The sequence below is a fragment of the Ostrinia furnacalis genome, unplaced genomic scaffold (assembly GCF_004193835.3).
Source record: "Ostrinia furnacalis isolate ACB-3 unplaced genomic scaffold, ASM419383v2 OfSCF1008, whole genome shotgun sequence".
Lineage (NCBI taxonomy): Eukaryota > Metazoa > Arthropoda > Insecta > Lepidoptera > Crambidae > Ostrinia > Ostrinia furnacalis.
Window position 1 is genome coordinate 1 of NW_021131247.1, and position 13291 is coordinate 13291.

The window sequence follows — 13291 nt, forward strand, 5'->3', positions numbered from 1 at the left end:
AATCTGTGATAATGGCTGCCAGCCAATTGCTGCCAATGGCCGTGAGTTTGGCGGAAAATAGCGCTCTTTAGAAATTGCTAGCAAAATGGCGATCGCCATGGCAACCGCCGAAACTTTAGAATGTTTTTGGCTAGGACACGTTTGCTAAACTTCAAAAGTAACGTTTTCCCATAAATTTTTTCAACAGTGACTGCACTTACCGCTAAATAGGACGCCATTTTACTTATAACTATTTTCCGCCAAACGCTTTGCCTTTTCTCTAGAAAGTTCTTACTCTTTTACACTCGTAGAAACTTATATCGCCACATCTCTTTTTCGCCCAGTCAGTGTCAAAATATGCACGTGGTTCGCTTTGTGTCACTAATGTCAAATTTGTCACTATCTCCTGCTCGTATTTCTCAGCAGCAGAATCGCATGTTTTTTTGCTAGTATTTTAGATTTTATTTATAAGTGAATTACATAAAAATGGAAGAAAACACACCTACAGTTAGCTTAGTATCATGTATGCATTTTGTTAGGCGAGGTGTGGCTAAAGCGGTTCCCGAAAAGGCAAGTTTTAACTAAAAGATTTACCATTTACAAAAATTTTATAAAAATGCCATGTATTCATCGTTTGTTACAGATTGAACTAACGGAAAAAGAATTAGAGAAAATAATCAAACAGACCGCAAATGATTTAAGGTACTAATAATTGTGATCGCTTTGCATGAGAGTTATGTTATAAAATTTGGTATAACCTGTAAACAAAACAAAGATGGGAAGTAGGTAGAATCAACAACTTTAGAGAATTGCCAGGGCTATGGTACAATTTTAATTCGGAACACTTGTCTCGTAGTATGTATTCTTTGAAGTCTTGAATTTCATATAAGTTAATTTCTAATTTACTTTAGAAGATAATACCCTTAATTTATATTCAAATCTAGAAAGCCAGCACTACAGGGTGACGTTTTAATATGTTCTTTTCTAAAGGTACTCTACTATCATCTTACGTTTTAATTAATATTTTCAGATTAACGGAAGCCGGAGACGATGTCAGCGACGAAGAAGGCGAAAGTTCTCGCGGGCCACCAGACCCGCCCGCTAATCCAAATGATGAATTTGACTTTGAGCACTATGACCAGGACGACACAAGTAAATTACTTAAGCCGAGTTGCACACCTAACTTCAACTGTAACTATAACTGGTGGTTTGTGTTTGGAGTTTGACAGACTTGATGTTTGTTAAAGTTAAAGTAAGATAGTGCAACTTACGGCCGAATACTGAAACGCCATTTAAATATTTGACGGCTTCTCAAATAGTTAAGCAGCTCCTAAACTTACATTTCGCATACTCAAAACAATATCTGAGCAGTTCTCAATTTTTAAGCACCTCTCAAATTAAGTTGCACTCAAACGCCACTTAAATGAATTTTCGCATACTGAAACGCCATTCAACGCTAAGCATTACTCAAACAACTGTCAAATCGTCTTAAGCAGCTGTTAAATTTGAGAGTGCTTGCGCGGTATCTTAAATCCTATTCTTACACCTAAATCGTCCTAAATAGTGGTAAATAATGTGTGTCATCGTTATCATTTCTGTCCAGCCTCGAGAAAATACCTAGATCTAATCGCTGGAACGCAATAAGGCTGAACGCTATTGTAAATATTATTACCTATAATGACATGCAATTCCGAGCGAGATTCCGCGTCTCTAAAGAAACGGTGTTGTTTCTGGATTCATAATTTGGAAGCTCTTTGAAACCCCTCACCAAACGCCATACAACCAGTGGACCAAATACTTATTATAACCCTACTGTTCTACGCAACGGGAAGTTATGAACGTGTACTAGGTGATATCTTCCACATTGAACAGCCAACTGTGCATCGTATAGTGCACAAAGTAACAACCAAAATAGCTGCTAAGAAATCGCTTTACATAAACATGCTTATTTCTGAGGAATATGGCTAAGAATTTGAGGACATCGCATAGTAGCATTTCCAAGAGTTGTTGATTTGTCAACTTGATGCTCTGTCAACAATGATAAATGTCAATTGAGGTTACGTTTCGGTCCACGATCGCCACTTAATAGATTTCAACAATAAAAAGTATCATATTTAAAATTATTTTTTTAATTAAATAAAAATGCAAGCATTATTATATTTATATGATAAAACGAAATTTATATACAATAGAAACTAAAAATAAACTGTTCTATGTTAAGTTGATTGAGTATATTTCCATAAAAGACAATACTTATCCAAACGATGCTGCGTGTAATGGATAAAAGACGTAAAGTTATCATTTGTGTAAATGAAAACATACTTTTTTTGGTAAATGTTGCCATTAAGTAAACATTTGAGAGCTGCTTAGCTGATCACGGCTTCAAATCCGTTGAGTAGCGTTTGAGAATACCATTTAAAATTGAAGGATACTTAAATTTAGGAGCCCGTCAGCTGAGTGACAGATTTGAGTAGTGTTTCAGTATTCGGCCGTTAGCCTTAGCAATTTTAGCCAGAATAGCACAAAGAAAATAAACTAAAGTCCGATTTTTAATTCGACGGAATTCTGACAGCTGTCATATTTTGACAATTCAGATGTAATCAGCCTTTTTTGCTTTGAATTATTAATAAATAATATGAAATGAAATTTCATCAAGTACAACTTACAAGAATGAACTATTGTTTGTTTTGTGAATTCAATGTACACTAATCATTATGTACATTTTAGAGATTAAATAGAAAAAAACGTGTTTTTAACACAGTAAAACAACATATATATAAGCAAAAATATGTATTGATCATCAATCATCATTATCGTCATCATAATCAACTTGGAGTATAAAATTGGCATCTTGTTAAATTGGTTATTTTATGAAGCTAAGATTTTATTAATAAAAGGATTTTCATAAAAAAAGTTTGTAACCCATGGATTATTGACCAGGGAGTCCAGTAATACAAAAATAATTTCCCAATTTTTTTTGTAACTTCAAAAATATGATAATAAAAATTCAAATAACCATTTTGAAATGATCAGTACATTTTTAAGCCCTAGTTTTTCAAGTGAAACCTTAAATTCAAGAAAGGATTATTTTTTAATTTGTGAAAATGCTCTCCATTCATAATGGGAATGTTTCAATGTTGGCAACACTTCTGAAATGTCAAAATTCCGTCGAATTAAAAATCAGAGTATACATACTTATTTTAATTATACATTCATGATATTTAGAGTGAATCTTTTGTACTAATTCAAATTACATTTTATTTTTCTAGGTAATCCAGTTGGTATTGGCTCAGTGGCAACATTACCCAATTTAGGTGACTTAAGTGAAAATGTTCAAATTAGGGTAAGTTTTTTAACATTCTTAAATATTATCTTGTTTGTAGACATACATTATTGTTATTTGTTATGTCCTAAACTCAGTGAATTTTATTTATTATAAAGAAAAATATTATAAAAATTACTCCTTATTTAATTAATTTATTTATTTTAATTCCTCAACAAACTATTCATCACAAAAGACGGTAGTAAACAAATTTCCATTTTTCATACAGACAGAAGGACCAGACAGTGATGAGGAGGATGACATCATCAAAGCCGACGATAACCTGCTTCTAGTTGGTCACGTTGAAAGCGATGCCAGCGTACTGGAAGTATACAGTAAGTACCTATTACTATTTATTTTATTTATTAGGCCCAGAACACACGGTGAAACACAATTGCAACGTTTGAAACCAATTTGAAATGGTCGAATCATGTACGGTCTCTCAACGGAATCTATGGCAGAAACTTAGATGCAACTCAAAAGTAACTAGAAGTTGCAGTGTCGTCAACTCAAAAGTAACTAGAAGTTGCAGTTTCGTTGCAATTGAGTTTCACCGTGTGTTCTGGGCCTTAGAGTTATAACTGCTTACAACTGATTAACTGACATTTCAATCCGGACGGATGCGCGAGCATGCGTCGGAAGACGGTCGGCTCCGAGCGTATTCCAGCGGATACACGCGCAGACGCTCGCTTTCCACCGCAATTTTGGCCGAACGGACACTGCTGCGCGCCGACTCGCGCCGTTCAATGTGAATCCTGCCTTATTCTGTACTTTTATCCATTGGACATAATATCTGATAATGTAATGTTTTATTTCAGTTTTCAACAAAGAGGAAGACTCGTTTTATGTCCACCACGACATCATTCTTCCATGGTTCCCGCTGTGCATCGAGTGGCTGAGCCATGACCCTTCAGACCCTAACCCAGGTGAGTAGGTACGACGAAGTTGTTGCATTTGAACGTAACTAGCACCCTCTAAGGATGTAGAGGCCGCGTACCGGAAAACGCAGCATGAGACGTCCACCTACAAGGTGGACCGACGACATTATAAAGGTAGCAGGAAGGCGCTGGACGCAGGCCGCTACCAACCGGGCAACATGGAAAGCATTAAGGGAGGCCTATGTTCAGCAGTGGACATCCTATGGCTGAAATGATGACAAGGACCACCATTTAAAAGAATGTGCTTCTGTTACACCTTGTATAACTTTTTTTAAATTATCTTTTGAAAGCCACAGCACACGTGCTACTTTTAGCATCGGCGATCGGCGATTTAGCCGTTTTTAGAAGCTGAATGCAGCGACCACACATTCCACACCATACATTTAAAAACGCCATCGCTTTGCGTGTCAACGTATGAAGTCGCGATATTGCGATACTGATTCGATGCAGTCGCAAAATCGTCGATGCTAAAAGTAGCATGTGTGCTGTGGCCATTAAAAGGGACATTCATTTGCCACTATTGAAGTATGGGCATGGGGCCACTCATTTATTATGTAAGACGTTTTTTCAAGTTATTTACAATTTTCAAATCATCATCATCATCATTTCACCTATATGACGTCCACTGCTGAACATAGGCCTCCCCCAATACTTTCCACGTCGATCGATTGGTAGCGGCCTGCGTCCATCGCTTCCCTGCTACCTTTACGATGTCGTCTCGTAATTTTCAAATACGTAAGACGATTTAGGGAAACCCTCCCCCCCGACACCCTGTTGGCCTGTTCTTATTTTTTCTTACAATAGGGGAGAGGGAAGGGGTTAAAAAGTAGCGAAAAACGTCTCACGTAATAAATGGCCCCTATGTAATCACTCCAATCTTTTTTTTTGTTTTACCAAAAAAGTTTTTATGTCGCAGGCAACCTCTGTGCCCTCGGGGGCATGGACCCAGTGATCCAGGTGTGGGACCTCGACATCGAGAACTGTTTGGAGCCGGCCTTCAAGCTCGGCAAGAAGCCCAACAAGAAGAAAAAGACTAAGCGCGTGGGACACAAGGACGCTGTGCTTGACCTGTCTTGGAATAGGAATTTTTCGTGAGTCACTCAAATATTTTAAAGAAGATGACGTCACATTGTTGTGTACAGTCGGTGGTACGTCAATCTGAAGTAAAATGACACTGTAAAGAAATTAAGTTCAAAATTATTTTTTTCTTTTTTGTATCAGACTACATTTTTGATGTAAAATAGGCCTATTGGCTACTACAATGGGACATAAGATTCCACTGTAGTTAATTAATGTGTTGTTGTTTGTACTCCTCAACAAGACAAAACAAAACCTCGACAAGTAACTCTAAACTATGCAGGCCGTTGTCAATAATGTGATATTAAATCTACTGTATAATAAATGGAACAAAATGTGTTGTTATTTATCTAGACATGTGCTGGCAAGCGGGTCTGCAGACAACACAGTGCTCCTCTGGGACCTGGACCAAGGGTCGCCGCACACAAAACTAAACTACTTCGAAGATAAGGTAAGTGTTTTTAACATTACATACAATATTAGCGTCGCTTATTGATCGACTGTACACGTCCCAATGAGATTAAGTGGGAGTAAGAAGAGAAAGTACCTAGATGCAAAGAGTGCAGTATTTATTTATAGCTGTGCAAATCCTAAGAGGAGGCTTTTATCCAGCAGTAGACGACTTGCAGCAAGGCTCTGGATTAGAGGCTACCTACCGAAAAGCAAACCTGCAAGGTGGAACGATGACCTCATAAAGGTAGCAGGAAGGCGCTACCGGTCAATATGAAAATCATTGGAGGAGGCCTATGCTCAGCAGTCGACGTCCTTCGGCTGAAATGATGATAGTGATGGGACGTTCTTTGGATAAAAGAGAACAGACATTTATTTCAAACTAGCTTTCCGCCCGTGGCTTAACCCGGGGTTTTCCCGGAAATTATTCGAATTTTTGTCGCCGTAAAAACCATCATTGTACTTAAACGAACACTTTTGGTCCTGGCGTTGTTGAGTTATGTGTTTACCAACACATTTTGCGATTCATTTTTATATTAAAGATTTTTTTTTTTTTGCTTCACCAGGTGCAATCGGTGTCGTTCCACCCTCTAGAAGCGCAGACGTTGTTGACGGGCGCGTGCGACGGGCGCGCGCGCGTCAGCGACTGCCGGACGCCGGACGCGCGCCGCGCCTGGCAGCTGCCGCCCGAGATCGAGCGCGCCGTGTGGGACACGCAGAACCCATTCTGCTTCGCCGTGAGTGCAGATTGAGTGTTTTTTGTTTGGTTCTTTCCATGGGGACAGTTGAAGGAACTAAGTGAAAAAATCTGACTTGCCCCTCTATTACACCGCGCGCGTCACCGACTGCCGGACCCCGGTCAAACGTCAAATCCTTCAGATTTTTATGATCTGTCATGTCATAATATGTCAATATCACCTCTCCTGTGTCGCTCCCATAACTTCAGACATTGACTCCAATTAAGCGGTAGACCTAGTATAGCTTTGCTTTTCTCCGACTTTATAATATCAACCTATAGTCAACTACTGGTGACGCGCGCGCTCTGGGACACGCGGAACACCGTTTGCCTCGCCGTGAGTACAGATTGTTTTTTTTTTTTTGGTTCTTTCCTTTTTGAAAAAGACAAAGCATAAACCAAGGTATATCAACGAATCACGGGTTCAACGTTCGACAGTATATTGACCACTGGGCGGTCGCGACGCGTCACATAAGTACACAGGTGCAATCGGTGTCGTTCCACCCTCTATAGTCTGGTCCGTGAGCACGTAGAATATTGTCAAATGACCCCAAGCTACCCATCCTTATCGCTCTCGCGTAATTATGTTGCTGTCGCGCTCGCACACTCACTGCGAGCGCCCGTCGCACAGTCGCGACGCAAAATTCTACGTGCTCACAGACCAGGCTTTAGAAGCGAAGACGTTGTTGACGGGCGCGTGCGACGGGCGCGCGCGCGTCAGCGACTGCCGGACGCCGGACGCGCGCCGCGCCTGGCAGCTGCCGCCCGAGATCGAGCGCGCCGTGTGGGACACGCAGAACCCATTCTGCTTCGCCGTGAGTGCAGATTGGGTGTTTTTTGTTTGGTTCTTTTCATGGGGACAGCTGAAGGAACTAAGTAAAAAAATCTGACTTGCCCCGCTATTACACCGCGCGCGTCACCGACTGCCGGACCCTGGTCAAACGTCAAATCCTTCAGATTTTTATGCTCTGTCATGTCATAATATGTCAATATCACCTCTCCTGTGTCGCTTCCATAACCTCAGGCATTGACTCCAATTAAGCGGTAGACCTAGTATAGCTTTGCTTTTCTCCGACTTTATAAAATCAACCTATAGCCAACTATCCCCGGAGAGAGACGATCTGGACGCGCAGAAACCTTTTGCCTCGCCGTAAGTACAGACTGTTTTTTTTGTTTGGTTTTTTCCTTTTTGAAAAAGGCAAAGGCATAAACTAAGGTATATCAACGAAACTCGGGTTCAACGTTCGACAGTATATTGACAACTGCGCGGTCGCAGCGCGTCACATAAGTACACAGGTGCGATCGGTGTCGTTCCACCCTCTATAGTCTGGTCTGTGAGCACGTAGAATTTTGTCCAATGACCCCAAGCTACCCATCCTTATCGCTCGCGCGTAATTATGTTGCTGTCGCGCTCGCACACTCACTGCGAGCGCCCGTCGCACAGTCGCGACACAAAATTCTACGTGCTCACAGACCAGGCTTTAGAAGCGCAGACGTTGTTGACGGGCGCGTGCGACGGGCGCGCGCGCGTCAGCGACTGCCGGACGCCGGACGCGCGCCGCGCCTGGCAGCTGCCGCCCGAGATCGAGCGCGCCGTGTGGGACACGCAGAACCCATTCTGCTTCGCCGTGAGTACATTTTGTTTGGTTCTTTCCATGGGGACAGCTGAAGGAACTAAGTGAAAAAAACTGACTTGCCCCCCTATTACACCGCGCGTCACAGACTGCCAGAGATTGAGCGCGCGGTGTGAGACACGTAAAACCCTTTCTGCTTCGCCGTAAGTTTATTATAGTCAAACGAGTCTGCATGCGCGTATATACCAGGATACCCCAGGATATTAGGCCACCGATTCGAAGATGATAGTTGATAGAGTAGTCTCGCTCCCCCCTAAAAACTAAAGGTACGCCAATGTGAGTCTGAAACGTCAAATGGCAAAAATTGGAACTAATAATCCAGTATTGATAATAGCGCCGTCTTTTCGATGACATATCTGGGACACTTCAATGTTGGACAACTGTACTTCAAAAGCGATTGAAAATAAAGCGCTTGGTTTGGGACACAGAACCTATTCTGCTTCGCCGTGAGTGCAGATTGAGTGTTTTTTGTTTGGTTCTTTCCATGGGGACAGCTGAAGGAACTAAGTGAAAAAATCTGACCTGCCCCCCTATTACACCGCGCGTCACCGACTGCCAGAGATTAAGCGCGCGGTGTGAGACACGCAGAACCCCTTCTGCTTCGCCGTGAGTATAGACTGTTTTTTTGTTTGGTGTTTTCCTTTTTGAAAAGGGCAAAGGCATTCGCCATACTGAACCCCTTCTGCTTCGCCGTGAGTATATTGTAGTCAGACGGGGGGTGGTCACGTATGAGCGATTGAAGATAAAGCGCATGGTTTGGGACACAGAACCTATTCTGCTTCGTCGTGAGTATAGAAACTAGCTTTAATTTTAATATCAACTACGCCTTCGCCGTGAGTACAGACTGTTTTTTTGTTTGGTTTTTTCCTTTTTGAAAATAGCAAAGGCATAAACTAAGGAATATCAACGAAACACTGGTTCAACGTTTGACAGTATATTGACAACTGGGCGGTCGCGGCGCGTCACATAAGTACACAGGTGCGATCGGTGTCGTTCCACCCTCTATAGTCTGGTCTGTGAGCACGTAGAATTTTGTCCAATGACCCCAAGCTACCCATCCTTATCGCTCGCGCGTAATTATGTTGCTGTCGCGCTCGCACACTCACTGCGAGCGCCCGTCGCACAGTCACGACGCAAAATTCTACGTGCTCACAGACCAGGCTTTAGAAGCGCAGACGTTGTTGACGGGCGCGCGCGCGTCTAGCGATGGGCGTTATTCGTTATCACTGGTTATTAAACGAGTGATTAGCCTGACCAGTGATCACTCGTTATCCAAAAACGCCTAAACTAGTTTTTTACTTAACGTCATACAACGTTAGAATCTCTTCGTTATTCAACACGATTGCTTCCACAACGCTCTAAAGGTAAGCTGAATTCACTCTTAAGCAAACAACATAAGGTAGATGTTTGGTTGACACAAAAAATAACGTGTTTCCCGCTTCGTTATGACAGTTTTGAGGACAACGTCGTACATTGACGATTCTTAAACATATTTTTTGTAACCTAAAGGAGTAAAGCGAGTAATGTATGGTGTCCAAATAATAAGGATCGCAACGAATCGAGTGCGTGTGCGAGTGAGAAAGCCATAGGACGTTAACATAAGTGTGGATGAAATAGGTATAATCTTCGTCGTACGTTAGATATTCAATGGAATTTGAGTCTTATTTTGAAGGTCATAAGTTCCTAAAGGCCTTGCAGCTAACCAAATACCTAACGTTATTATTATCACTCTTGCTTGAGCGTTGTGGAAATAACTTCGTTTAAAAAAAACTAGTTTTGAAAACGTTATTCGTGATTCGAAAGCCGTCGCGTTTCGTTATTTCAAAAACCCATAACGACACATCTTTACGCGCGTCACCGACTGCCGGACGCCGGACGCGCGCCGCGGCTGGCAGCTGCCGCCCGAGATCGAGCGCGCCGTGTGGGACACGCAGAACCCATTCTGCTTCGCCGTGAGTTTATTATAGTCAAACGATTCTGAAACGTCGAGTCAATGAGGGTTTGCGCGATTGAAAAATCCGCCAGATGGCGGGACGTGGATGTAGGGTCTGACTGCTGCGTGATTGGTGGATTTTGACATATCTGTCAATGTCATGACAAAAATAACCAATCATGCAGTATTTGGACCTCGCGTCCACGTATTGCCACCTGGCGGATTTTTCAATCGCGAAAACCCTCATTGGAACTAATAACCCAGTATAGTTGTCTAACATTGAACCATCCCAGCTATGACTGACAGGAGGATCCAAGAACCCCTTCTGCTTCGTCGTATGTTTAAACTGGTTTTAATTCTTCTTTTATTTTTTTGGGAACCACAGTTTCGCCAATGTCACGTGGGCAGCTTTGACAAAGTTACAGTATAAAATTTCGTCCGTTTGGGGCAGAAAAGTTCTCGAGTGGTCATTACAGACCCGAATCGGCAATGTGGGCATGCCTCACTCGGTGGACCAACTATCTAATAGAGATCATGGAAAGCACCGGGATACGGGCAACGCAGGACCAATCGTTGTAGGAATCCTTGGCCTTTGTTCAGAATTGAACGTACTTTGGCTGAAACAACAACGGTAATCTAACCATTGGTTTTTGTATTTCAGATGAGCAACAACCAAGGAAAAGTAGCGTACGTGGATTGTAGACAGGATGAGCCGCTATGGACCATAGATGCACACGAAAAAGAAATCACAGGTTCGTATCTTATCTAATCGATGTAATTCGAACATGTCTTTGTCCAAACTGTGGCGACACCGACGATACGCCACTACAAACTGTGTACTACACTCCGTCGCTCATACAAACCTGCATCGCGGTGACGGAGTTTTATATCCTGCCAAGTATATTTTATATAGACAAACCAAGACGGTGTAAACTGGACCTTGGTCCCCGAGCATAACACCCGCTCAGAAGGAAGCACTAACATCTAGCTTCCTTATTGTGGTTGAGCATCATATCCCACAAAACCGAAGACACAAATACCTACTTAAATTCTTTTACATTATGTGTTCCACCCAGGAATCAAACCTCTGATTACTCAAAATGGACCGTAAATAATAGTATTTTCATTCCCGTATTTTTTTTATTCTAGGTCTAATACTAAGCGACAAAGTTCCCGGCTTGATGGTCACTGTCAGCACAGATGGAAAAATGAAATCGTGGGACATAACTAGGTAAGCTTTCACTACGAATTTAATCCACCAGGCAGTTCATCGCATGACGTGCACGTGCCAAGATAGGGAAAGGAATCACTCTCATACATTGTCTTGTACCTCATTCATTTACTAGCTGTGCCCCGCGGTGTTACCCGCGGTAAAACGTAGCCTAAGTGTTAATCCAGGGTGTCAGCTAACTCCGTACCAAATTTTATTAAAATCGCTCAAGCCGTTTAGACGTGAAGAAATAATAAACATACACAGTCACAAACTTTCGCCTTTATAATATTAGTGTGAAGTGTGATTATGTCTAAAATGACAATCTTCAACATGTGCTCGTATTGTATTGCAGCGGCGCATGCGTGCAAGTGAGCGAGCGTTCGGGCCGCGTGGGGCAGGCGCTTTGTGCGGCCGCGTGTCCCGACGCGCCATTCTCTCTGGCAGTGGGCGGGGACAATAAGGAGTGCTTCATAGAGGTCGTCGACTTGTTGGCCAGCGACACAGGTACATACACTATCATAGTAACTATACTTACGTCACTTACGGGAAACAAATGCCCAGGCGCAGATCGACGCTATCTCTCAGCGACGCCTGCGTGCAAGCGTCCCGACGTGCCCTCTCTCTCGCGCTTCCTAGGCTGGTTTTAGTGTCACGCGGACCGTCCGGTGCGGACCCGCTCCGCACGGCCAATCTGTATGAACTTCTAGGGAGCGTTTTAGAGTAATGCGGTCCGGAGGAACCGCTCGCTCCCTAGCAGTTCATACAGATCGGCTGTGCGGAGCGATCCGCACTGACAGTCCGCGTGACACTAAAACAAGCCATAGAGGTGGTGGATCTGCTGGCCAGCGACACAGGTACTACCATAGCCGACGCTAAGAGACAGGTACACACTACCACAGAATAACTACACGGTCGCGGATCGACGCTATATGGCAACGGCGCGTGCGTACAAGTGCCCTACGTTGACGCGCCCTTCTCTAGCTGTGGGCGGGGACAATAAGGAGTACTTCATAGAGGTCGTCGACTTGTTGGCCAGCGACACAGGTACACACACTACCACAGTAACTATACTTACGGGAAACAAATGCCCAGGCGCAGATCGACGCTATATCGCAACGGCGCCTGCGTGCAAGCGTCCCGACGTGCCATACTACCATAGAATAAACTACACAATCGCGAATCGACGCTATGGCTGGTTTTAGTGTCACGAGGACTGTCAGTGCGGATCGCTCCGCACAGCCGATTTGTATGAACTGCTAGGTAGCGGAGCGGTTCCTCCGGACCGCATTACTCTAAAACGCTCCCTAGTAGTTCATACAGACTGGCCGTGCGGAGCGGGTCCGCACCGGACGGTCCGCGTGACACTAAAACCAGCCTATATCGCAACGGCGCGTGCGTACAAGTGCCCTACGTTGACGCGCCCTTCTCTAGCAGTGGGCGGGGACAATAAGGAGTGCTTCATAGAGGTCGTCGACTTGTTGGCCAGCGACACAGGTACACACCACAGAATAACTAATAACTGGGTTTACACCAGACGATCTACTGTGTTCCGATCTGGGATCAGGAAAAAGAGTCTCCCTCGATGTCCCATTAATGGAACACAATAATCTATGGGACCGCGAGAAAAAGGGGTCTAATCGTACAAGGCATTCAGACGTACGATAGCCAATATCAATATGGCGGCCTAGCCATGCGCGATTGAAAATCGTACCAAGACGAACCAAATCATTGAAGACATCTATAAATAAATAATCAAATCATACAATGTGATATGATCTCTTGATAGATAGATACAAGAATGACCTCATTAATAAGTCTAACGATAATTAAATATATCAATAATTATACTTACATTTCAATTAGATAAGTAATGATTAATTTTCTTTTACAGTTTCAAATCGCTTCGGGTCGCGGCCGCTGGTGTCTATAACGGTGGAATCAAACGATAACGCTATGGAAGCATAGAATATAATTTTACATTTATAAAATATATTACCCTGTTTACAAAA

At 43.1% G+C, this 13291-nt stretch overlaps 1 protein-coding gene across 2 annotated transcripts; it reads left to right on the forward strand.

Annotated features, from left to right (window-relative positions):
- Positions 1 to 371: 371 nt before the first annotated feature.
- Positions 372 to 13291, forward strand: nclb (PWP1 homolog no child left behind). 2 transcript variants are annotated; one of them, XM_028301894.1, is made up of 14 exons: positions 372 to 549; positions 623 to 681; positions 1010 to 1131; positions 3249 to 3322; positions 3531 to 3636; positions 4120 to 4227; positions 5156 to 5330; positions 5671 to 5767; positions 6333 to 6458; positions 10044 to 10088; positions 10731 to 10821; positions 11219 to 11300; positions 11635 to 11786; positions 13174 to 13291. In XM_028301894.1, exons 1-14 carry the CDS (start codon positions 466 to 468, stop codon positions 13245 to 13247), a joined length of 1395 nt encoding a protein of 464 aa, XP_028157695.1. In that variant the 5' UTR covers positions 372 to 465; the 3' UTR covers positions 13248 to 13291. The 2 variants fall into 2 exon arrangements, with proteins under 2 accessions (XP_028157695.1, XP_028157694.1); XM_028301893.1 differs by lacking the exon at positions 10044 to 10088 and having other exon boundaries at positions 6333 to 6503.

Coding starts and splice junctions, on each gene's coding strand:
- nclb (XM_028301893.1), top strand. CDS start 466: ATGGAAGAAAACACACCTACAGTTAGCTTAGTATCATGTATGCATTTT. Junction 1,132..3,248: donor CTATGACCAGGACGACACAA/GTAAATTACTTA, acceptor TTATTTTTCTAG/GTAATCCAGTTGGTATTGGC. Junction 4,228..5,155: donor CCCTTCAGACCCTAACCCAG/GTGAGTAGGTAC, acceptor TTTATGTCGCAG/GCAACCTCTGTGCCCTCGGG.